This window comes from Mauremys reevesii, linkage group 10 (genome assembly GCF_016161935.1).
Source record: "Mauremys reevesii isolate NIE-2019 linkage group 10, ASM1616193v1, whole genome shotgun sequence".
NCBI classification, from domain to species: Eukaryota; Metazoa; Chordata; order Testudines; family Geoemydidae; genus Mauremys; species Mauremys reevesii.
This window is the reverse complement of record NC_052632.1, coordinates 31,937,639-31,964,539: the sequence shown is the minus strand read 5'-3', so window position 1 is coordinate 31,964,539 and position 26,901 is coordinate 31,937,639. Positions and strand designations below refer to the sequence as shown.

General features: G+C 40.5%; 1 protein-coding gene across 2 annotated transcripts in view; it reads left to right on the top strand.

Annotated features, from left to right (window-relative positions):
- VPS13C (vacuolar protein sorting 13 homolog C) overlaps positions 1-26,901 on the top strand; it is a 192,156-nt gene that overhangs the window by 124,578 nt on the left and 40,677 nt on the right. For both annotated transcript variants that reach the window (XM_039491026.1, XM_039491025.1), the window contains exons 54-66: positions 512-667; positions 1,581-1,845; positions 2,765-2,925; positions 3,821-3,942; positions 10,644-10,938; positions 13,255-13,644; positions 15,113-15,217; positions 16,376-16,531; positions 16,876-17,004; positions 19,001-19,134; positions 19,351-19,477; positions 21,127-21,362; positions 22,198-22,348. In XM_039491026.1, coding sequence (XP_039346960.1) covers positions 512-667; positions 1,581-1,845; positions 2,765-2,925; positions 3,821-3,942; positions 10,644-10,938; positions 13,255-13,644; positions 15,113-15,217; positions 16,376-16,531; positions 16,876-17,004; positions 19,001-19,134; positions 19,351-19,477; positions 21,127-21,362; positions 22,198-22,348 — 2,427 coding nt within the window. The remainder of the gene's footprint in view (positions 1-511; positions 668-1,580; positions 1,846-2,764; positions 2,926-3,820; positions 3,943-10,643; positions 10,939-13,254; positions 13,645-15,112; positions 15,218-16,375; positions 16,532-16,875; positions 17,005-19,000; positions 19,135-19,350; positions 19,478-21,126; positions 21,363-22,197; positions 22,349-26,901) is intronic.

Genomic DNA, 26,901 nt, shown 5'->3' with positions numbered 1-26,901 from the left:
AGGGAAGGCAGCAGAAAAGCACTTCAGGGGAGCTTACCTCTTTGTACTGCTAACAAGATCCTGGAGCCTAAGGAGGCATCTTCAAAAGAGAGAGGCCCAGCTGATAATGATACGAGAAAGGTGAAGAGAAGAGCTAAGTACTAATTTAGACATCTTGGAAATGAATGCAATTACCACTTGAGATGCGAGAGCCTGAATATTGGTGGTAGTGGAAAAACTCTTAGCCTTACTTATGTTAACAGCTAAAAGCCATTGGATTATTTTCCTGAATGAAAGTGCAGAAAACAGTGCTATGTTGACTTTTAATGTTGGTGGATATGAAATCAATTATGCATACAAGATCATATTAAAGGAATTGGCTAATAATTTCTCAACACATTTGTGAAGTATGGTTTTAAGAGAAAATTGCAAACCTGCATAAAGCTACCTACAATAAATTTGGAGAAACAGTTTGTGTTCATACTTTTAAACGTAGAAAAAGAGAAGATTTAATGCTGTTTTTTCCCTTTAGATAAAGTCTAACCCTATACAAGATAAAAGTTTGATACCTGGGGATGATTTTGTTGTTCTTCCTGAAGCACAAACTGCAGTTAACATCTCTTCAAAGGATACAATGAACATAACAATATCCAAATGTTGTCTTGCTGTTTTCAATAATTTAGCCAAGGTAATTTCAATAAATACGGGACTTGTGAATTAATTTTGTTTGTGGCCAGTCCTGAATTCTTATTAGTAGTGTTCTGCTCGGCCAATCAGGTTGAGAGTACACTCACTCATTTTCTGTCTTCCGTGATGGGGTGAATTGTTCTTTTTGCTATACAGTTGATCCTTCTAGCTATTAAAAAGTGAGTTTGACTTGTTCAGATAGAAGCCAGCTGCTCTCTTGACTATGAAAATGAAGGTGCTGACATAGGACTTCAAAAGGGAGAAAATGGGGGAGGGAAATGATTGAGTGGGAGTCTTGTAACTTAATCTGAATTGGTACAATAGAAGCAGCCCTTCCTCATGATGCATGATCATGGTCCCATGTCTCTTCATTATAGGGTTGCCTTTCAATAGGCATACTTGGGGGGGAAAATGGATACTTGCTAACTGTTGGCCTTTTTAAATTTAATGCAAGCCTCTGCAGCCCACCAGTGTGCTAAACTTCTATTGTATTTTCCTCTTACTCTTGAGGAAGTAGAACATGCTTGTTCATGTCCCAGAAGATGTTCTGTTCTATGGATATTTCTCATTAATACTTTACTAAATAAATATAAATTGGGTTTATCTATTTAGGTGGTAATTATATCAGACTTCTTATTCATAAATTAACAATGATCATATAAGTTATAATACGTTTTAGCGTGGTGAAAATTACTCGTATATTAATGTATGTAATAGCAGATTACTTCAAAATACTGAATATTGCTTTTATACAATCATTCCAAAAGCACATACTTTGTGATATACAGTATATACTGTTGCTTCTGTAAAGAAGGTAGTATTGTGTATGGATGTTTTTATGTTAACTGGTTAAGATGTTTTATTTTATCATGACAACTATCCTTCAAAAATCTTATCATTGTACTTTTTTACAGGCATTTTCTGAAGGGACTGCCTCCACTTTTGATTATTCTTTAAAAGATAGGGCTCCTTTTACAGTGAAAAATGCACTGGGTGTCCCTCTCAAAGTGCATCCTACCATCAATCTTCGAGTGGTTGGTTCAACCTTAAAAGAAGATATTCATGATGTAGGAATTGGTCAGAAATTGGAACTGGAATATTCAGTTTTGGAACCTCTGCATCGAGGAAAGCTGTCCGCATTATACCGTCAAGAGAGCTGCCTGTTCGCTTTGAGCTTAGGTAGTGTGCAAGGGATAACTGTTGGTAGAAATTGTGCTTGGTGAAGAGATTCAGGGGAGAGTTACTAGGATAGTCCATGGGCCAAGTACCATGTGGTCAAACTTAACCACTGAATTTCCTTGTTCAACCTGGAGACAACTGCTAGCCGCCAGCTAGCAAGTGTCTTTACTCTTGCCCTGCTGGATGTTTCCTTGAGCCAGGGTTGCCACTCCATAGTCAATTTCTTGTAACACTGACTTGGGTGCTGGGAAAAGAGGAGTGGGGAAAATTCAAGTCTCTTTTCCTTTACTTCCTTAATAATAGAGCTAAAGGTTAATAAGAAGCACAGGCAGGTAGAACATCTTGCTACTCCTTCGGAGAACTAGGAGAGCTTGTGAGCTGATGCGACTGCAACCCAGCTGGCCTGCTGACCTCCCCAATGGAGATCTACCTGTCACCACTCACTTTATATAGCTAGATTCAATCTCTTTGGAATAGTCAGGAGTTCCCACATGGCAAGTTGTGCTGGTCAGTTCCTTGGAGGGAGTACGATAGTGTAATTCCTACTATACTGGCATTCCCCCATCTCCTCCTTATTAAGAATCTTGAGTTGCTTCTGTGTGAAAGACTTCAATTCATTCACCTAACAAATAGCTGAGGGTGCCTATATCCATTATCTAGCAAGGATCCATTTTAGAGACTGGTGGTATCATACTTGGTTTTCCCAAGCACTATTGACTTAAAACTTACTTTTAATTTTCACTTCTGATTAACCATTTTCTAGTTATTGTGGGCCAGAAACACAACCTCTGAGGTTTCTTATGTTGGAGGCTATGGGGTAATTGTATTAAGGGGCTGGCATTGCATGCTTGCTTGAAAATGGTAATGATTTGTTTTGTAAGTTTGCAGAATCACATATCAGTGTTGTTTTATAAAACAGCGCCTCTAGGATATTCAGAAGTGGCAAACATCCCTATAGCAAAACCAGGCCGACGACTGCACAGCGTGCGAACTCCTCTTGTCGACCACTCGGACTCTGTTCTGGTACAGATAGATGCAACAGAAGGAAATAAAGTTATTACCATACGGTCTCCTCTGCAGGTAAAATCTATAATAAAATGCATAAAGTTAAATAAGCTCAAGGCCACTGCTTAGAGTTTGTTTACTTCTGGAGAGTAACTTGGGTTTCCTTTTTTCTTAATATATTTTGAGATTATTCTCAGCAAAGGGCAAACACAGACATATAAAATAAAAGCAATTATTTTATAAATGTAAGTAGTATTGTTTTAAATTTACATTTGAGATTGTAATTTTAAATGTGTAATAGGATTTGAATGGAGACATTGTATGCATATGCCAGTATAAAAATCTGTTTTATGTTGAATACCTATAATGGATAGAAGTGATACCTTGGCTACATTCCCTTTAAAGATGGTAGTTATTAAATTGTGGCTTAAACTGGCTCTCCTGTAGCTCTAAGCTATATGTTTGCATCTTGCAGTACAATTACATATTGAAATGTTTTCTTCCAAGCAAATAATAATGTTAATTGAGTAGCTGCAAAGTAGCATGATTGTGGTGGTGGTGTTTTGATGTTTCACATTGCTTTTTTTGGTTTATGTACACATTAGTTACTTTCTGAGGACAAATGTTACTTTCTGAGGTGGGAGGGATAGCTCAGTGGTTTGCTAAACCTGCTAAACCTAGGGTTGTGAGTTCAATCCTTGAGGGGGCCTCTTAGGGATCTGGGGCAAAATCAGTGCTTGGTCCTGCTAGTGAAGGCAGAGGGCTGGACTCAATGACCTTTCAGGATCCCTTCCAGTTCTATGAGATAGGTATCTCCATATATTATTATTATAAATCTTTGTAAGTTTCAGTTTGCAAAGGAGCATCTTAATTAAATTTACTAATTTTTTTTGTACATGATGTATAGTTCATATTTTCTTTTTGAAATTTGTGAAATATATTTAATGAGACATATTCGTTTTTATCATAGATCAAGAATCATTTCTCTGTCCCATTTACAATCTACAAGTTTGTCAGCGATGTTAGACTGCTGGAGCCAATAGGAGTATCTAAGCCTGAAGAGGAATTCCATGTTCCTTTAGATTCATACAGGTACGCTTATTCTGTTATGCCAAATCTTAAAATGTGTGATGTGAAATTACCATTATTTGAATCAATTTTTTTTTTGCCAACTCAGTCCATTAGTCTTACTAGGTACCACTCATACTCATCTTGTGCTGGGCTTTTGTCATGATTGAATTGACAAAAGTGCATTTTTTAAAAAGCCCCCAAAATAGTAGTCATGAAGAGCAAATGGCCTCTCCAAATGGTCGCAGTTTACATTTGTGCAGTTACTTGTATTGCACGAACACAACCATGGTTATTAGTCATATTGTGTGAACAATTACACCATTTGCCTAATCATAACTGCATTTGCAAATCTAACTTTTTTTATACATCTGACCTGAAATAACGAGCAATGAGAGGAGATTTTCTAAGATCCAGGGATAAAGTCAATCCATTATCTTTGGTAGGGATGGTATAGCATTTACATGCTTTTTCATTGAAACATTTTGTCTTTTTAGGTTGTATTTTTGAATCATTGTTTATTATTTCTATTGTTTACTTTCTCCTCCCCAATTTTTAACTCCTTTTTTTTCCTTTATAGTGTATCTTACTTACAATGTGTTTATATTCAGTTGTTGATGTTTGTTATGAATTTCAGTGCTTTGAGACTTGAGAGAATGTAGAAGCTTCTAAACACTTGCATGTCAGTGAAATTCTGGTCTAAAACTGATGGGATATTAGATCTGTGAGCCTTACTTAAGCAGAAATTTCAAAAGGTGACAGATGGTTTTGGCAGGGGCAGATAGGTTCTCATCTGAGTCTCCAATGTCCATATTTTCGTTGAGGTCTCCAGGTGTCACAGTTCATTTAACCTTCTGTCGTCCTGTGTCTGGTGAAACACTCATCAAGATGAATGATGTATCCAAAGAATCAAAGGCTAAACCAAAATTAAACAGTGGAATCCGAGTCAGACCTAATTAGAAATAAACTGCATTTTGTGTCTCATAAGGACTCAGTTTAACCCATCAGTTTCTATTGGCTTTACAAAATTTAGCGTTCATAGATTCTAAGCATCCCAGAATCACATTATTACTTTTGCCCACAGTGTCTCACTGGGATCTCATGTTAAGCTGATTACCTATCTCAACTGCAAAATCTTTTTTTAGAGTCACTGCTTGCCAGAGTAGTATCCCCAATCCTGTACATATCGACTATGTTCTTTGTTTCCCAGATGTATGTTTTAATACAGCTAAATGTAAACATACATTTGCTTGCATCCAGTTTACCGAGTGACCTAGATCACTCTGAATCAGTGGCCTGTTCTCTTCAATATTTACGGCTGCCCCAATTTTTGTGTCATCTGCAAATTGTATCAGTGATGATGTTAAGTTTCCTTCCAGGTCCTCAATAAAAATGTTCAATAGCATAGAGCCAAGAACCAGTCCCTGTGGGACCCCACTGAACACAGACATATTCAATGACGAGTTCCCATTTACAATTATATTTTGAGACCTATCAATTAGCCAGGTTTTAATCTGTTTAATGTGTGTTATGTTAATTTTATATTGTTCTGGTTTTGTAAGAAAATGCCACATGGTATCAAGTCAAACATTTTATAGAAGTCCGTTAAATAAACATTATTATCTTAATCAACCAAACTTGTCATCTCATCAAAAAAAGATATCAGGTTAGTTTGACAGGATCTAGTATCCATAAACCCATGCTGATTTGCATTAACTACATTATCCTCCTTCAGTTCTTTATTGGATTGCCCTATCAGCTGCTCCAATATCTTCCCCAGGATTGATGTCAAGCTGAAGGGTGTCTACTTAGCCACTTCATCCGATTAGACCTTTTGAAAAGTTGGCACATTAGCTTTCTTCCAATCTTCTGTCCCCAGTGCTCCAAGACATGTTAAAAATCAGTGTTAATGGTCCAGTGAGCTCCTCACCCAGCTCTTTAAAAACTGTTGGGTGCAAAAATGTGTAACTTTAGTAGCTGCTGTTTAACATCCTCCAGAGGTACTAGTGGAATGGAGAGAGTGTTACCATTCCCTGATGAGGCTATATCATGTTTAGTCCCCAGATACAGAACAGAAATATTTATTTAACACGTCTACCTTTTCTGCATTATTATTGATGATTCTATCATTTCCATCTAATAATGGGCCCATACCATTGTTGGGATTCTTGTTGTGCCTAATATATTTAAAAAACTCCTTATTATACTTAACTCAGCTGGCCATAGATTTTTTTCCTTGTATCTATCCCTTGGCTTTCTTGATCAACTTTCTACAATTCCTAACTTCTGCTTTATATTCGTTACTATCAGCTTCCTCTTTCTTCCCTTTGCTGTATTTTTTTTTAACAGTTGCCTTCCTTTTCCCTCTAAACCAGGTCAGTTTATTGCCAACACTGCCTTCTTCCTCAGTTGCGGGATTGTGGCTTTTTGGGTGTCTAGTAAGGTGTTCTTAATTGATTGCCAATTATTATGCACATTTTTCTGATTAAACTCTTCCTCCCAGGTGATTGGGCTCATAATTGTTTTCAACTTTGTGAAATTGACACTCTTAAAGAACCAAGTATACATATTACTGGTCTGGACTTTATTCTGCTTGCATGTTATAAATGTGATCGACTCATGATGACTTGTATGTAAGCTACCATTAATTTTTAGTTCTTCTTTGAGTGCTTGTTCATGTTGATTCCAATCAGGTGTGCTCATGCCACGTGCACGGTTGTTGGAAACTTTTTCCCTTAGCAGCTTCTGTCGGGTTGGCTAGGGAGTGCCCTGGAGTGGCGCCTTCATGGTGCTCAATATATCACCTTGCTGATGTGACCCCCCCCCTTCAGTTCCTTCTTATTGTCCATGGCGGCACTGGAACTATGTCTCGCTTGCTTTGAAAGTGCTCCCTTTGCCTAGTTACTTGTTCTTCTTCTCGGTTTATTGTTTTGTAGTTGTTAGTTGTAGTGTTAGGGTAGGTCTATACTTACCCGCTGGGTCGACGCGTAGAGTTTGACTTCTCGGAGTTCGAACTATCGCGTCTAATCTAGACGCGATAGTTCGAACTCAGAATGCGCTCCCGTCGACTCCGGAACTCCACCACCGTGAACGGCGGTGGCGGAGTCGACGTGGGAGCCGCGGACTTCGATCCCGCGGCGTCTGGATGGGTGAGTAGTTCGAACTAAGGTAGTTCGACTTCAGCTACGCGAATAAGTCGCGTACCTTAGTTCGACCCCCCACCCTAGTGTAGACCAGGCCTTAGTGTAGTTGTAGTTTCATTACTATAGAGGGTGTGAGCAGGATAGTTTTCACCTCTTCACCGTTTTGGGGGCTCTGGGGCATGCTGCGAGCCCACGGCTTTAAGGCTTGCAGTATATGCCACAAATCTATGCCAAACAGTGACCCCTATGACTCTTGTCTTAGGTGTCCGGGGGAAACATATCAGTCTGAGCATTGCAAGATTTGCAGGGTGTTTAAACCCAGGACCAACAAGGAGTGGGTTTTCCATTTGAGGCAGCTTCTCATGGACCGCCAAGGCTCGGGACTGAGCTCCTCAGTGCAGGGCGCTCCGGTGTCTGTCTACAATTTGGTGCTGAGGAAGGACTCTACTGCAGGAGACCCTCGGCACTGGTGATCCCCGGCACCGCAAAAAGGTGCAGCGCCCCAGCACTGCTCCACTTCTCTGGTGCCTCACAATTGCAAAAAGCTTGAGAGAGTACGCTTCCCTCACAGAACTCCCGGACTGCCAGGGGACACTTTCCAGCATCCGCGCAAAGACCCGGCTCCCAGGCAGCATGAGTCGGTGCCATCAAGCCCGGCGCCCCAGAAGGCACCATTGTCTGGCACGAAGTGACTCTCCAGCAGGGCACGGCCAGGTGGAGGTATTGGAGCCACCTTCCACCCCGGACATCAAGGACAAGCCTCTGGTACCGGTGAGACTGGCACCGTCCAGCGGCAAGCCTGCAATGATGCAGCGCTCTCAGTCACTGGACTGGCATCATGCCCGGCACCACTCCTGATCACCATTGCCACATCATTCTCCAGCACCATGTTCAGTGGGAACATGCCTGGCACTGGGGGCGCAGTGCTCCATCTTCCTGGCACCAAGCACGCATTGGCACCGATCCATAATACTCTCACAAGCAGAACCAGAGTGCAGAAGCCGATTGCCATCACGACAGGCAGCACCGGTCATCGGCAAGATCGTCGTGGTGCCGGTCCCCTGCTTCTTCCTTGCAGCACCGATGGCTGACACATGGGGCCTGAGCACAGCCATGGTCTTTGCCCTTGGATTCTTAAGACTCTCTGATAGAGACTTCTGCTATTCGAGGTGCAGTCAGCACAGGTTGAGCAGGTGCCAAAGGGACGTGCATGTGGCTTGGCAGCCACAGTGGCAACCCCCTGCGCAATGGCATTTTTGGACCCACTGGACTTACCATCAGGCCCCGGGTACCCCTTCCAGAAGATCTAGATCGGTGACCTTGGGACGCTTTCCTTCCGAGTCACCTAAGGATAGACCTGCTCCAGGGAGCTGAAGCAACCCTATCTCCCAGAAGGGTGGAATGAGCTTGCAGACCATTTCAGCAGGTCGTTTCACGACCATGAGTGGTCCAACTGTCCGGACATCATACATTCCATCTTCCAAAGGTGGGGATTTCCTCAGGTAGATCTCTTTGCCACCAAGAGCAACAGGAAGTGCCCAACATTCTGTTCTTTCCAGAAACACAGCCCGGGCTCCATCTCGGACATGTTCATGCTTCCCTGGGGAGGCTGCCTCATGTATGCCTTCCCGCCGATCCCACTCATCCACAAGGTGCTCCTCAAGATCTGCAGAGACAAAGCAGAAGTGATTCTGCTGGCCCCAGCATGGCCATGCCAACATTGGTACACTATGCTTCTGGAACTGTCAGTGGACACCCCGATCGCACTGCCGTTCAACCCCAATCTGATCACACATGACCATGGTTGCCTCCTTCACCTGGACCTCCAGTCCCTCCACCTCATGGCTTGGAAGTTTCATGGGTAAGCCCTATGGAGCTCCAGTGCTTGGTACAGGTGAGGGAGGTACTGCTTGGTAGCAGGAAACCTTCCATCAGAGCCACTTACATAGCTAAGTGGAAAAGGTTCTCATGGTGGTGTGAGTAGTGCCCCACGCAGCCCCTTTAAGCATCTATACCACTCATGCTTGAGTATATATTACACCTGAAACAGCGAGGGTTGGCAGGTTCATCCATCAGGGTGCACTTTACGGCCATTTTGGCATTCCACCCAGGAGAGCTGGGGCACTTTGCATTTGTGACCACTGGTACCTGCTTGGGATCTCCATCTGGTCCTCTCCAGATTAATGGGGGCCCCGTTTGAACTACTGGCAACATGCTCCCTTCTGTACCTCTCGTGGAAGGTGGCATTCCTGGTTGCCATCACATCAGCCAGGAGGGTGTCTGAGTTACACTAATCTCTGACGCTCCCTACACGGTCTTCCATAAGGATAAAGTACAACTCAGGCCTCATCCAGCTTTCCTGCCCAAGGTGGTGTCTCAGTTCCACATTGACCAAGATATCTTTCTGCCAGTCTTCTATCCCAAGCCACATGCTAGTGCGCAGGAGCAGAGGCTTCACTCCCAAATGTCGGGAGAACACTAGCATTCTACATCGAGTGCACAAAGCCATTAGGAAGTTGAATCAACTGGTCATAGCGGTGGCAGACCAGATGAAGGAACGTCCGATCTTTTCACAATGCATCTCTTACTGGATCACGGACTGTATCCATACCTGCTGCGAGCTGGCCTAGGTCCCAGCCCTGGCGATTACAGCCCACTCAACAAGAGCATAAGCCTCATCAGCCACCCTCCTGGCCCAGGTGCCCATCCAGGAGATCTGCAGAGTGGCAACCTGGTCTTCTGTGCACATGTTTACCACCCACTATGCCATCACCCGGCATGCCAGAGAGGATGCAGCTTCAGCAGTGCGGTTCTCCAGTCAGTGATTCCTTAACTCCAACTGCACCTCTGAGGAGAGTTTGAGAATCACCTGTTTGGAATTGACATGAACAAGCACTCAAAGAAGAAAAAACGGTTACTCACCTTTTCGTAACTGTTCTTTGAGATGTGTTCACATCTATTCCAATACCCACCCGCCTTCCCCTCTGTTGGAGTAGCAGACAAGAAGAAACTGAAGGGGGGTTGGGTCGGCAGGGTCATATATTGAGCGCCATGAAGGCGATACTCCAGGGGGCTCCCTAGCCTATCTGACGGGAGCTGCTAAGGGAAAAAGTTTGTGACAACCGCACACGCGGTACACGCACACATGATTGGAATGGACATGAACAACACATCTTGAAAAACAACAGTTATGAGAAGGTGAGTACCCATTTTTTCTGTGATCAGTTCCTCTTTATCTATTAGGACAAGGTCTAATATAGAATTCTCCTGCATTCATTCTCCTGCAACATCTTGTTTTCATCCAGGTTACAAACACTAAAGGATTGATCATCTTATTATAAATATTTCTCATACTGTTAATAAGGTTGTCTATGAATGTCCAGGAACGTGGTTGATTACATTATTCTTTCTGATAATCCTAGTGCACTATTTTTCATTGCATAAAGGGTTAAACAGTTTGGGATTTCAGAGCTTTTCGGTTACTCGGTGTGATTAGGTTATTCTATTTAAGTTTCGTCTAAAATTAAATGTGTTTGTGAAGGCTCTATTGGTGGTTTTTGTTTTCCCCCCCACTCCATGTAGGTGTCGTCTATTTATTCAACCAACAGGGATCTTAGAAGGTCAGTTTAAAGAATCCACAACTTATATTGCCTGGAGAGAAGAGCTTCATAGAAGCAGTGAAGTGAGATGTATGTTACAATGCCCTTCTACCGAAGTAAGCTTCTTGCCTCTAATAGTCACAACAATTGCTGTTCCTGATCAACTAAACTTTATTGCAACGTCCGGGGAGGACTGGGATCCAGCCTACATTATCCATCTTTACCCAACGCTCACTTTGAGGAATCTTCTGCCATACTCTTTGAGATATTTACTTGAGGTATGGAATTTAAGCAATTGTGACTTTTTAAAATAAAGTTAAGGAAAACATTCAATGATTTCCATCTATAAACAGAAGATATTAAGTTATATATTCTATGGACTACATTGGCTCTTGGATTCTAGGGCAAGGGATGTAAGCTGGAGTCTTCCTTCATCCCAAGTCAGTCTGAGTGCTCTTGCATGGTGAGACTTAGTACCCAGAGACAGTTGAAGTTGTTGTGTTGCCATCCACCAGGAGTAACAAGGGTTAGGGACCAGGTTTTTCTAGAGGATCAAATATTGTTCATACAAGGACATTGTTCCCCACTTGTACCTTAGTTTAGTGCCAAGGAGAACCATATTGCTAAATGTCAAAACTGATGGACACCAGATTTTTTTTTTCCTGGCTGTTAATTTAGGTCTTCATGATGGCCATCTATAACATTTTAACTTGGCTAGAAATGTGAAGAATTTAGTGACTTTCTTGATAATTTCCCCTTCCCCACTTTCTTGATGAGATGACATGGAAAAGCATTTCCAGTATCACATCAGAGGAGGACAGACTTCCATAAAGAATAGTAGGACAATAACCTCCCATCCTTTTTCCCCCAATCCACTGTGCACTCATGTGCTCTCCTTCCCAAAAACCCAAACAAACAAGAAAAAGCCCACCCAAAAAACCACCCAAATACTTTTAGCTCTGTAGCAAAAATATTGCAGAAGTAAGAAAATTTGGTCTTGAATTGTTTTTGTTTTTTGTTTTGTAAGAGATTAAGACCTCTGAAAGAATGAAATCCTCTTAAGCTTTTGTACAGCAGTAGACAGCCTAAAATGACTGCTGTGAGGTGTTTCAGTCTCCTGGCCTAAAGAAAATTGGTATTTATCCCCTGATTGACCAAGAAGCAACCTGGTGTTCATCGCACACATTTCTGAGGCATTGAAGAGCACTTGTTAGTGTTTGTTTCTGGTATCGCCAGCTGATTTGTGTGTCCTGGCTTCATTTATGAGAGGTAAAATGCATTAATTGCATCTGATCACCATAGGCCCATTTTAGGGCTTCAGAATACTACTACAGAATACCACTACTATATTAGTCCCAAACTAGGAGAGTCTTTGGATGGACAGGTAATTATCAGACAATAAACTGGGTTTCTGAGAGAGCTCCTGGATCATGGATGTGCCACAAATTTGTCCAATTAAGTTGTTTATATAGTTAATCATGGTAGTTACTAAAAAAACCTTTGTATGTAGAACTGGTTGCTAGAGTAATTTCTCTCGAAAAACTTGTGACAGGTTGACTGGAAGGTCATGCTTGGATCCAAAATTGTAACAGGAGTGTAATACCATATGGAGAGAAAAGTGAAGAACAATTGTTGTCCCCAGGCAGGGGATCCTCTCACAGAAACAAATAGCTCTCAATTTGTGAAACTAAACTTGTTTGATCTAGTAGTTGGAGGAAAAGACCTAGTTAGCTCGCAGATCTGCCATGGGTTTTATGTGTAACTTGAGGCAAGTTAATTTAGCTACTGTGATACCTGTAAAATACCTCTTTAACTGTGAAATAGCTGAATGAAAGGGGCTGTATAAGAATCCCCTTGTTGACAGTTTGATCTGTTTAGGTTTTGAAACCAGATTAAATTTGTAAGTGTCTTTTCTCCATCGGCCATACTGAATTCTGAAACACTGAGTTTGGACTTTAGACCAGGGTTTCTCAAACAGGGGTCGCTGCTTGTGTAGGGAAAGCCCCTGGCGGGCCGGGCCGGTGTGTTTACTTGTCCAGTTTGCAGGTCCGGCCGATCGTGGCTCCCACTGGCTGCGGATCGCTGCTCCGGGCCAATGGGAGCCGCTGGAAGCGGCGGCCAGTACGTCCCTCAGCCCGCGCCGCTTCCAGCAGCTCCCATTGGCCCGGAGCAGCGATCCGCAGCCAGTGGGAACCACAATCGGCCGGACCTGCAGACGGGGCAGGTAAACACACCGGCCCAGCCCGCCAAGGGCTTTCCCTACACAAGCGGCGACCCCTGTTTGAGAAACCCTGCTTTAGACAAATATAGCTATTAAGAGAATGTTTGAAATAATATGATGATTAATCATTATGCTGTAATATATTGGCTTGTCCCTGAATTCTTAAGGCTTCCTGTGTACAGTGGGCAGTCATGATGGCCCTGTACTGTGTGTCTGTAATCAAAGATATCCCTTAGTGGAAACTCTAAGGTCAAGTGAACAGGTAAGACTTAAAGTGGAATATAAGCTATTGCACTCTTTTTGTAGTAACCGCTGTTCAATACTGTATAGTTCTTACCAGTAAACCTCTTAAAAATTGTTTGTTTTATTTTAGGGAACCGCAGAAGCGCATGAGTTGCTAGAAGGGAGTGCTGCAGATGTTCTTCACTCAAGAATCAGTGGGGAAATAATGGAGTTAGTTCTGATAAAATATCAGGGTAAAAACTGGAATGGACATTTTAGAGTCCATGATGGGCTGCCAGAATTTTTTCCTGTGTGTTTTACCGCCAATTCCACAGATACGATGACAATAGATGTCTATATACATGTTAGGCGAGTTGGTAGCCGTATGATCCTGTCTGTGTTCAGTCCTTATTGGATAATCAATAAGACTTCCCGGGTTCTGCAGTATCGTGCTGAAGATATACATGTGAAACACCCAGCAGATTACAGGGACACTATCCTGTTTTCCTTTAAGAAAAGGAACATTTTTAGTAAAAACAAGGTATGCTACCTAATTTCTTTTAAAATATCCTCAAGTGAGGAATTATTTAACTTTTGACATTATTCATGCTTGGCCTTGAAATTCTTACCCTGCTTCAGTATCAATACTTGTTTAAAAAAATCTGTCAATATAACATCTGTATTTTTGTGGTTTTGTTTAAATTTAGCTCTCCTTTTGGGAAGAGAAACACTAGTTTATTTCTGTCTTGCCTCTTTCTCTTCCCAAAATCTCGGGAAGGTTGGGGAAACACGGGAGCAACTTGTACAGGCAGCGTAGCATTAGTTCATCCTGCACTGATATAATCTGTATCACAGGGGTAGCCGTGTTAGTCTGGATCTGTAAAAGCAGCAAAGAATCCTGTGGCACCTTATAGACTAACAGACGTTTTGGAGCATGAGCTTTCATGGGTGAATACGAAGTGGGTATTCACCCACGAAAGCTCATGCTCCAAAACATCTGTTAGTCTATAAGGTGCCACAGGATTCTTTGCTGCTGATATAATCTGGAGTTCAACTTTTTAAAAAAAGGAAATACAAAATGTTGGAAAATGTGAAGCAGTGCTAATGTTGTATGTACAAAAATGATAATAAATAGAGTTGTAATTTTGAAGAGGAAATTGTATCTTATTATGGGGTTTTGAGCCATCAGAAGGCAATAAAAGCTTCTATTTGATTTCTTATTTATTAGATTTGAAGAGAAGTATATTAAGTGGGAGGGTGGACAGGTGAGATAGTTGCTTGCTTTTGATTTTTAAGGCTATTGTTTCTCTCACAGCTGTTTATAGTCAGTCAATTTAACAGAAGTTCGCTAGGCAAAGGGGTTTGGGTGATGAACATCCCATTAGTTCCTTGTCTGAGGGTACATTCTGTTAAATATGTTAGTCATGATCTTTAAAAAAAAAAAAAAAAAAAAAGTGTTTCTGTGACAAAATAAATGAAACAATTTGTTAGTATTACTCTTTTTTTTCATATTTTTTTTGGATTATGTAGGCCTTTAGTCCTGGACATTGCATCTTTAAATTGTCAGCAATAAGTGAAGACTGGTCTGGACAGCATCTTTTGGTTATTACCCTGACCTTTAAATAGAGACCATAATCATTTATATATTTTCTTCTCCCTCTTTATCTACATGCTGTGGTCACTAAGGGCTACTAGGGCAGATGGCATATTTGGTTTTGTGTTTTCTTCTATTGATCACCTATCTTCTGATGTAGTGAACCTCTTTGCCAGAGCCTGAGTACTTTGCGGTTTTAGGAACCCAGCTAGCTGGAATTGCAGCAGTGAAACTGGGTGACTTTGCTAGTAATACATCACAGGTGGGATTTTCAAAAGCTTAAGACCTAGGCGTTGGTGCCATTACACAGTTGGGCTAGATGTTTAATATAATACAGTATGGATAATCTTGCTATCATCATATGAACTCTTTAAGTTTTTTTTAAATTTACATAAAAATGCTTTTTCTTCTGTAGATCCAATTATGTATTTCAACTAGTTCATGGTCCACTAGCTTCTCCCTTGATACTGTAGGAAGTTACGGATGTGTGAAGTGCCCAGGCAACGACAGGGACTATCTGGTAAGACCTACTTTCTGTATTTGTTTAGTATAGTAATTTGATACAAATAAGTTTAACAAAAGCCAATTTGATATTTCTTCTAGGGTACATTGGTTTATTAACATTATCACACTAGTATGCATAATACCACATAGTTTGATGTTTGGTGGCCAGTAGTTGGGCCACCTGGGGATTTAGGCCTAGTTTATGAAAAAAGATGTTTAAATATTTGGACATGGTGAGGTTTACCTTTTCAAAGATGGACATGCCATCTCAGATAAGTTAGAGACACAGATGATCAAGTTGTAAATACTTGATTCATTTGTACAGTGCCTACTACAGGGAATCCTGGTTCGTGACTGGGACTCCTAGGTGCTACAAATAATAAATACACAAATAATTAATAGTACATATACACTTAATTTTGTTTGTCAGTCTTTGAAATATCAGATTCAGACTATATACAGTGGTTATCTTAAAAAAAAAAATCAGGAAACTAAATAACATTACCTTGTTTGCAGATATTGAAATAACCATCCTCGGGGCAAAATGGAAACATATATTTATAGGGAGACTACAAACATTTCCTTTTAAAGATAAACTTTATCTTTCCCATCAAACCAAAACCACTTAATCCCTTTTTTAATGGCCCTTCAGAACCACCCCCCCGCCCCCGTTCTGTTAAGGCCAGATTGACCCCTGGTTATTTTCCATTTTTTCATCTCTTGGTCTGTTCATCTGGGCTAAGTCCAAAGCCTGTCACTTTTCTCCCAACAGCATTTTGAAAGTCTGACCTTCCCCCACTCCCTCCCATGTTGATCAAGCCATGTTTATCTCATGTCTTTATTGCAGTAATTTTATTCTCCTTGGGTTTCCCTTCTCTAAGTGAATATAAAATACCACTGCTAAAATAATCTGTGTCCATTGTATTGGGTATATCACACACTTCTTTGGAGGTACAGTCTCTGTTCCTTGGAGTTTGTGTAGTCTCTAGCACTGGTCCTACTACTGTTGAGGCCTTTGAGTATTGCTGTTAATAGGATAATAAATATGTAGAAGGAATAACTGTATGGGATCACAGAAAGGTTTACTTTTCCACTTGTTTTATTTATGTCAAGCAGATGAAAATACCATGGAGAAATGGGCTGAGTTTTTAACCAAGTTACTTTCATTCAACAGGTTGGAGTTAGCATCAAAATGAGTAGTTTTAATCTCACCAGGATAGTTACCTTAACTCCATTCTACACCATAGCAAACAATTCTTCTCTGGAGCTGGAAGTTGGAGAAATCAAGTCTAATGGCTCTCATAACTGGAATTATTTCTCATCTTCAGAGGTATTCTTTGTTTTTCTTGCTTTAGATGTTTCTAAAACAGACAGATGATTCTGTGTAAGGTAAAATATTTAGAAACACATACTCATAATTTTGTTAAATCAGGCTGAGGTGTTTGTCAAATTAATGAAGAAAATTCAGTAGGCAGTCTGATGTAAGGTTTTTAGATCATCATAGATGGAGTAACTTAGTAAGTGACAGTGTAAATGTGTACTCCTGGATGTCGGGGGTATGGAGGGAGAGTATCTGAAAGACTAATCCATATTTGTCATTAACAAATATTTATAACAATAAAGCTGAATTATCATCATGTTACATGTGTCCTTTGTTTGACTTTTTCCTCCCAGTGTCTTCCATTTTGGCCTGAAAATTTGTCTGGTAAATTATGTGTCAGAGTGGTGGGCTGTGAAAGTGCATCCGCACCATTCTTCTGTAACACACAGGACAATGGTACATTGTTAAGTCTGGAAGAGTTGGTGAGTCTTTGACTTTAAATAATATTTTCTATAATTTTGTTATATTTGTGGTGTTAACCAAGTCAGTGTAATTCCTTAGTCCCCTGCATTGAGTGCTGGCAGATTGGATTTAAAGTACCTATTGAAAAGTCAGGGTGATGTAGCAGGATATGCACTTTGTGCTTATGCAGGATATTCAGTTTGTACTTTTAAAAATCCTTTTTGTTAGATGTATGAAACTAAGTGGAATTGACTTCTTCACAAGCTTATAATGAACTGCACAGCTGAATTGATCTATAAATAGAATGGTATACGTCACCTGCAATTTGTTTACTTGATTTGCAGCAAGTTTTGCTGTGATGTGTGCGCCACCATAAAAAGAAGGGAAGATCACTTCTTCTGTATCTCAAATTCTTAAGCCATTACAACATCCTAAAGATATGTGATGTAGCATTCTTGACAAACAAATGCAAAGTTATTAGTATCAGTTTAAACATGAAACCATTTTTAGACCATAACATTTTTTAATTTTTTACTTGCATTGCATGCCACCGTGAAATTCTAGGCACATAAGTGTTGCATGCTCAAACAAGTTACTCAAAGCAGAGTTACTTTTACATATAATCAAAACGAAACACTGAATGGTTGAACAGTATGTTAGGCATATCACTCAACTGATTGTTGAGGATAATTTTGGATTGTAGATTGCTGGAGAGATGTGCTGAGGCACTTAGATTTATTTTTTTAAAATAGTTAGAAACACAGGATATGTAAGAGTGATATCTTTGACTCCCCATTTTTGGGTCCTGACCTGCAACCTGATCTAAACTCTTTGGGCTGTGTCTCTCTTTGCAAGTATTGAAGGCAGTTTGGATTTTGTTAGGCCACACCTCTTCTTTTCACAATCTTCTGTCTCTACAATGCAAACAGAGTGTAGATTTAGTACTTCCACCTTCACTTGAAATTTTGACATAAAATTAAATTTTCAAATAGCAGAGTGCAAGTCTTCCAGTCCCTTTTTATTTCCAGTCCTCCTAGGAGATTTTCAGAAGGCACATGTTAGCTGAATAGGTCCGCCAACAGAACTCCTCACTGATAACAGGTGCCCTCCTCTCCCCCCATACCCACACTACTCCACAGAACAACAAAGTAAGCTTAAGGTAATGAGGTGTACTGTCTGTGTGGGAGAATGCTTTCTGAAGCTACATATAGCGATGTTCGACAACTGTTCTCAGGCCCCTAACCCTCACATGACTAGGGAGAGTGGCTCTGACTTTGGAAGACATATTGGATCCTCTGCTCTTCCCTATGTGAGACAAGATTCCTATGGAAAGCCTTATCAGAAGGCAAGGAAAACTTTTTCAGGCTTGATTGCTTGGGAGACTGATCCATTTACATACCCAGGAAAAGCCTTCCTCACTCCCCAAAAGACATTGACCATCCAAAGACAAAAGTGCTGACCCCTTAAAGGTGGTGGAACACATGTACAACTGTCTCTCCATTTTAGAGGATTATTTTCTCTGTGAATTAACCATTAAAGTTTTCGTTAGAATTAGTTTAACGTTGCCATATTTTACATCGGGAATGCCAACTTAAGAAGCAATAAAGACGAAGGGTTGAATATAAGTTCTAACATCTTCAGTATTTTAAGGTGAATGTTTCAGCCAGTACACTGAAACAAATAATCTTAAAAGCTATTTCAAAGATTTAACTAAAAATCAGTCAAAACCTACATTAAGGTTACATTTGTAAATAGTGTATAAAGGGTTAATAAATGGTTTAATAATTGGTTAATCATTTTCACAATTTGTTAGAGTTCAGCAGATCATTAGATTGCTTATGACTATCCACTATACATATTATGTGCATCTGTAACATGTTAACAACATACAATCATTTATAAATGGTTTATAAAGGATACATCTTAATGCAAAGTAACTCAGTTAATTTTCAGTAACTACTGTTCATATTTTATATTTAATAAACTATATACAGTGCAAGTCTTTATCTTCAACAGAATGGAGGCATACTGGTAAATGTGAACATTTCTGAAAATTCTACAGTCATAAACTTCTCAGATTACCATGAGGGAGCTGCTCCAGCTCTTATCATTAACCAGACTCCATGGGACACCCTTAAATATAAACAGAGGTATGTAAAAGTAAGAATTCTGCCATCTGTTTTTTTCCAACTTTTATCCGGTTTTTACTGTTGAAGGCAAGGAACCTAAATTCATGCACTTTTCTTGAATGCAGTATAATGAAGATAAGAAAAAGATATTTTACAATGATGTCCCAATGCTTCATATTAAACTTGGCTTATGCCATGAGTTTCAGTGGCGTACTTACCTGCTTATTTTTATTGCAGTGGGTTACAGGAGGAGATGGAGTTAAAACCAAAGGAGGTGCGACTGTTTGCCTGGGCAGATCCCACTGGAATAAGAAAACTAACTTGGACGTATGCACAAAATGTTGGTGAACATGATCTACTTAAGGTACATTTAAAAAAAAAAGATTGGGGGAGGGAAGGTGTGACAAACTAGAATCATGAGTTCACTGAGAAACTGGAGATGAGGCCTTGACTTCGGATATGGTCATTTAAAATGCAAGACCTTTTGTTAGGTCATGGCTTTTGTTTCTGTACATAGGTAACCTTTTGTGTAGTTGCTGTTTCTACTTGAGAGTATGTTGAAGAACCTTGTAAGCTCTCGTGTGTAGGGCAAAACTCAGATCTCCCAATTTTCTTTATCTGAAACAAACATTAATCAGACTAATGAGCAGGCTGTGTATAAATGAGGAATAAGAGGAGCAGAGTGTTACTGCTGCCAGGACTACAAATCTGTATTTGCTGATACACCTCTAAAGAGAGGAGGCAATGAAAGAGGAAGTGGTGCAGCAAGTGAAGAAGGTCTCTTACACCAGTATCAAAAGTGTACACTCTAATTATTCCTGTTTGAACTGCAGCAGGTGAAAGCAGCACTTCCTGCAGTTATTTTCCAGAAAATAATATGTATTTTTTCTGGGTTGGGGAAAATCACAACCCTGACGTCCTTCCCTTCACTAAGAGGAAACATTTCCATTGAGTAGAGTACTGCATTGCAGGAGTTGCTCACTCTGAGCCACTTCGGTGTTCAGCAGCATGTACATCATGCAGGTAGAAGAGAAAAATGATTTATGATAGAGGGTAGAAAGACAATGCTGAGACAGAAAACGGGAAGAAAGGGGAGCAAAACCAAGGTGAAGACATAAACCTAGGAAAAGATCAAGCAAATCCAGCCTGCTAGAAACAGCACTTCATATAAAAAAAAAAAAAAAAGTTGGACGATTTTGCATGGGCAAATGATTAGATCACATAGTCTAGGACAGGAAAATAGAAAATAACCGGTAATTGACAGGCAGAGGAATAAAGGAGCATTTTTATTACAAGGTGGAATTTAGTTTTCTTTGCTCAGTTTTAGTAATGGTGGTTGGTTGGTTTGTTTTTTAAATTGAGGTACCTTACAATGTAAACATCGTTTCATACTGGAAAATTGCTACTTTCTTGTAGCTTCTGACTATTGAAACCTGTTTTAATGTATGTTAAGACATATTGCACCGTATGGTTAGCATTACGTTAATTATTGTACATTACATGAGTATTACATTAATACTCACTTCTGAAGTTACATTTCAAAAGCCAAAATAAGTGTCTCAGTTCTCCTTCATTCACAGTTGTGTTAACCCTGAAAGAATTCTAACGCATTAAGGGGATGGTATAACATTTAAACACTATGTTTGTCCATTTAATATTGTGATTAGTATACTAAGGTACTGTATAATAGAGGATTAATTTTTCTTAACTCTGTCATTGTACTGCTAAGGTCTTCAATTCTTGAGATTACCCTTAGCTTCTTTTAAAAAATGTGGATATCTTATTTAACATCTTAATGATCCACAAGACCCTAAATACTAAAAAAAAGTATGGGTTGTATAGGCAGCCCCTGGTAACAGAAGAGACCATCTCATTAATATCCTAAAACAGATTTAAGGCAATAATAAGATAGCTCAGAAATTCTAATTGTTCTGCTTAATTGGGGCCGTTGCTTGCTACTTGCCTTGTGTTTTTATGCAACCAATTAAAGTACCTTTCTTTTTTCCAACTCAGGATGAATGTGGTCAATTTCCTTATAATTCAAATACTCAGATACACTGGGTGTCCTTTCTGGATGGACGCCAGAGAGTACTGCTTTTTACAGATGACGTTGCATTAGTTTCTAAAGCACGGCAAGCAGAGGAGATGGAGCAACCTGATCAAGAAATAAACTTGTCACTTCATAGTCTTGGACTTTCTCTGGTCAACAATGAGAATAAACAAGAAATCTCTTACATAGGGATTACTAGGTACTGCAGATGGAAAGCAAGTTTGCCTTTCAATGGACCATGGAGTAGTTTAGGCATATACTTTAATACACTTGAAAACTGTCATTTTGAAGTGGATTATGCTTCTAAAATAGGACTTTTTTTAGCATTATATGCTGAATTCATAAAATTACATTTTGTCTGCTGTTGTAGAGCTATCAAGGGAATATACATTTTAAATGCCTGTCTTGTCATAGTTCCCTAATTAATTGGACATTTATTTCTGGACTTCAAGTCCTATTATATCATTTGAGTACAGTGGAGTTATTGTGTGACTAGTTGAAGTACTGTGCCTTGTGATACAACACAAGGTACATTTTGAGTTGATTTGTCACTCTGCATTTTAGTAACTGTTGCTTTTGCAATAGCAAATTAAATTTGAAAACACTCATGTGCATGATAACAATCAGTTTTTCTTCAATTTCCTTTTCATAATTCAGAAAGAACTTTATTATTAACTTGATTCTTTATACTAAATCATATCCTTTTTCATCAAAAAATTGCAAAGATCGATGCATCGAAATATCCACAAAAGGACACCAGTAATTTGGGTCATGTCTTTACTTTGTTGTGATAGTAATTGTGGAAATCGGTATTCAAGAAAAATAAATTTCATTTCTAAATTTCATTTCCACTTTCATCAGTCATTGACTTGGCAGGCATAAAGAACCATAATTTTGACAAATGAATGGAAATCAGCATCAGAAATATGGGGATGAGGCTTTGTGTGTTTCATAAACATTAGAAAATTTGGTATACTCTACTTCAATGCATTTTTAGTACTTTTGAATAATTACATTAATGTACTTTCTTATAGTTCTGGTGTTGTCTGGGAATTGAAACCAAAGCAGAGATGGAAGCCATTTAATCAAAAGCAGATAAACCTGTTGGAAAAAGCCTATCAAAAATACCTTTCCACAAATGCCATGGAGGATCTGGGCTGGGTTAAAATAGATAACAACTTTGAGGTATACTTGTGGCTGTTCGGTGTTTAATCAATAATTTTCATAGAAAAATTTGTATAATAGTTTTCACCATATTACTTCCAGTAATGTATTTAGACAACATGTAAAAGTCTTCATTTGGGAAGTGCCTTAACAGTGTATGCAATTGTACATTTAAGTATGTTACAGATTGTCTCCAATGTTACAGATTGTCTCCAATCAGATATTTGTCAGATAGCTTTAATAAACATTGTTGATGATGGTAACCATGTTAGTCTGTATCAGCAAAAACAACAAGGAGCCACAAGGACTCCTCGGTGTTACTGTTGATGATATTTGTCTGACAGACACTGTATTTCAACTATGCAGTAGTTGTATGTCGTCTAGGATGCATCCAGTAAGACTAAAACGTTTCAGAACTTGCAGGATATTTCATTATGAAACCTTGTTTAAATTGGTCTAAAGTTTCTTCCATGCAGAAGTTATACTTGATGTATATTCTTTATGAAGCACCGAAACACATCTCATCCCTTTTATGGCACAGGAATTGGAAACTTTATAAGCACACTGGACTTTATGATAATTCACTGTTTCACTTACCTTGGGCTTTTGGAATTCAAGACCATAATTGGTTGATAAACTCAGGATATCTAATTTAAAAAATGTATGCCACTACACCTTTTTACTAATAGAAATTCTCCTTTGGCTGTAGCAGTATTAGGGATCAGATGGCAGCCACTAAAAAGATAAGTAAAAAGCAACAAAGATGAGTAAAAAGCAACCCACAAAAGTTTATTCTCCAATACATCTGTTAATCTATAAGGTGCCACAGTACCCACTTCATCAGACACAGTGTCTGACGAAGTGGGTATTCACCCATGAAAGCTTATGCTCCAATACATCTGTTAGTCTATAAGGTGCCACAGGACTCTGTCGCATTTTACAGTTCCACACTAACATGGCTACCCCTCTGATACTTAAAAAGATAAGATCAGTCACACTTCCATTCAATTCAGCATTGTATATGTGCTGAAATAGCATTGCAGTCAACTGGACTTAAATAGGTGCCTAAAGCCAAACATCTGCTTAAGTGCTTTACTAAATAGGTGTGCACTGCTAAATTGTGGTCATTGGATTCCATCTATTTTAGGACAGTGATGAATGTAAATGTTGACTAGTACATTATCGCCTCTTATTTAAAAATGGGAGCTGTTTCATTTTGTGGAATCTTCATCCTCAAAGAGATTCACAGATAAAAATTGAGGACATAGCATTATAGCTGTTAATGCATAGTGGTCTGAGGATAAAAATAGAATTACGCATTTTTACGTTGTTGATTCAGAAAAAAAATATGCAGCTTTTCAGGTGTTTATAACATTTCTCACTTGTGATTTAGATGTTTCTAAAGAGCCAGTCATTTGTAGAACACTTACATTCCAAGCATATTGGAATTGTTGAAAAAATCTCTTAAAGTACTTAATAAGGCTAAATAAAATAGAGACAAAACTTTTATGATATACAGTATTATAAACAATCTGACCTTTTCTTCTATTTTGTATCCAAAAAGGTAATATTTTATACTACCATAAATTATATAGACCTTAAGTTTTTGAGTAGCTTTGAATATGATTGTGTTTGAACTAAATGATACATAGGGCACACAATTTTTTGTGATTCAGCATTTTTTGAGTTAAAATAATGGAGTGATGGAGGGTTTTTATTAAACTGATTATTTTTTCAGAATATTATCCAAGTTACATATTTTTTGTGGTATAAAAATTCCGTGCTGGAAAAAATATATTCATTTGCATGCATATATCTTTAATTCTCAGAGGGGTAGCCGTGTTATTCTGTATCCACAAAAACAACAAGGAGTCCAGTGGCACCTTAAAGACTAACAAATTTATAGGGGCATAAGCTTTCGTTGGTAAAAAAAACAACAACCCACTTCTTCAGATGCATGGAGTGAAAATTACAGATGCAGGCATCATTATACCTGCATAACAGACATTGTAACGGGTTGGATCACAAAAACCCCTTTGAGAACTGCCACCTGATGTGCCTAGACTACTTCTGACCCTGTTTTCCCTGCCAGCTTGGGACTTCAGTGCCTTGCCTGGTTTGAGCCAGACACACTTGCCTGCTACAAACACAGACCCAGGTCTGAACCACATCCCCCAAAGGCTGCAGGCTTACCTGAAAACAGCTTAAGAAGCGTTCCTGTCTCCAACACTCAGGTACCCAACTCCCAATGGGGTCCAAACCCCAAATAAATCCGTTTTACCCAGTATAAAGCTTATACAGGGTAAACTCATAAATTGTTCGCCCTCTATAACACTGATAGAGATGCACAGCTGTCTGCCCCGCCCACCCCAGGTATTAATACATACTCTGGGTTAATTAATACAGTTATTCCTCACTTAACGTTGTAGTTATGTTCCTGAAAAATGCATGTCATCAGATGCTCCTGGTGTGGTGCTCTGTTCTAGTCAATGTTTATATCAATCAGCTGCGTGCGTGTGTTCCTTCTGTGTGCTGCCCCAGCTCTGCACAGATCGCTGACCCAGCAGACCCTGAGAGAACCCCCAATGACCACAGACTCTAGTAAGGTACGAAGGCACCCAGGCCAGGTTTATTGTCGAAGAGAAACACAGTCTCCAGCTCCCTGGCATGGGAGTCCAAGGTACGGCTAGAGTGCTGCTAGCTAATACATATATGCTCCCTGACAATCGACTCAGCTCAGTCAGTGGCAGGACTCTCCACTGCTCCCTAGGCCGGACAAAGACATCCATTCAGGGGTGCATTCTTATACAGAGGTACAAACAAGTTACACATCATTCCTGACGTATTGAGGTGCAACCCCTTTACGTAGCAAGATACAACCCCTTTACGTAGTAAAGTGCTGCCTCTCACCTTGTACATGTTGGTTTGAACAAACCAACTCTATCCATCATATTACCCTTTTGGCCCTGTCATTGGGATGGGTCAGCTTGTTCCTTGTTATCTGTGTGGAGTGTACAAGTATGCAAATGTTCTGATATCTGGTGTCCAGTACCTTTTAGGTATGTCTTTTTTTGCAGCATCAGCTCTTTCCCTGCCAGCTTCTGTGAGCAGGGCCTGCCTCTGGCTCACAGCTTAACTTTGCTTTATGTTAGCAAAGTCTTGACCATTACTTTAGTTCAGGCCTTAGGCCTCATACTGGGCCTCTGATAAGGGTTTATGTTTCAGGGCCTCATCTTACTACAATGTGATTTTAAGTGAAACAATGTTAAGTGAATCCAATTTCCCCATAAGAATGAATGTAAAGGGCGGGGTTAGATTCCAGGAAAAAAATTTTTTGCCGTACAGTACAGTACTGTAGTTGGGAGGTGCCCCCGCCTTACCCACCCAGGCACAGCCCACTGGCACTGGAGATAATGAGGCAGGCAAGGAGGCTGAAGGGTGGTGGAGGCTAGGAGAAGCATGTTGACCAGCGGCAGCTTCCCCTCTTCTGCAAGCACCAGGGGCGGGGGCCTCAACCCTTGGCCTGCCCACGCCACCCCTTCCCCCAAACCCCTACTCTTAACCCACCTCTTCTTCCCCCCACCCCACCCCTTTACTCCACATGCCGTGTCCTCGCTCCTCCCCCCCGCCTCCTCCCACGGCAATCAGCTGGCTTGCAGCATTCAGGAGGGAGCAGGGTGGAGCAAGGACATGGCACACAGGCTCCCCCTCACCCCCCTGCCTCCTGAACACTGCAAGCCAGCTGATTGCCACGGGCAGGAGGCAGGGGAGGGAAGGGGGAGGTGTGCCGCATCCTCGCTCCTCCCTCTTCCTCCTGCCTGCGGCAATTAGCTGGCTTGTGGTGTTCAGGAGGGAGAGGGGAGGAGCGAGGACTCAGTGTGCAGGCTCCCCCCCTCTCCCATGCCTGCGGCAATCAGCTGGTTTGCGGTGTTCAGGAGGCGGGGGAGGGAAAGGGAGCCTGCGCACCAAGTCCTCGCTCCTCCCCTCTCCCTCCTGAACACCACAAGCCAGCTGATTGCCACGGGCAGGAGGCAGGAGCAGGAGGGGGAAGGCGCTGATCTGCGGGGTCTGCCGGCAGGCGGGCGGCACTGTTGGTGGGGAGTGTAGGGGGGCTGAGGGTGGGGGGGCTGCCAGCTGTGGACAAAGCAGGCAGCCAAATGACATTATAGCCAAGCATTGCACAACTTTAAATGGAGTATGTTCTGTAATTGAGCAGGGACGTAAGATTGAAACAACGTTAAGCGAGAGGACGTTAAGTGGGGAGTTACTGTAAATAAAAAGTGATTTTATTAAATACAAAAAGTAGGATTTCAGTGGTTCCAAATAACAGACAGAACAAAGTGAATTACCAAGCAAAATAAAATAAAACACGCAAGTCTAAGCCTAATACAGTAAGAAAGTGATTACAGATGAAATCTCACCCTCAGAGATGTTCCAGTAAGCTTTTTACAGACTAGTCTCCTTCTAGTCTGGGTCCAGCAATCACTCACACCCCTGTCCTTTGTTCCAGTTTCTTTCAGGTATCCTTTGCGGGTGGAGAGGCTACCTCTTGAGCCAGCTGAAGACAAAATGGA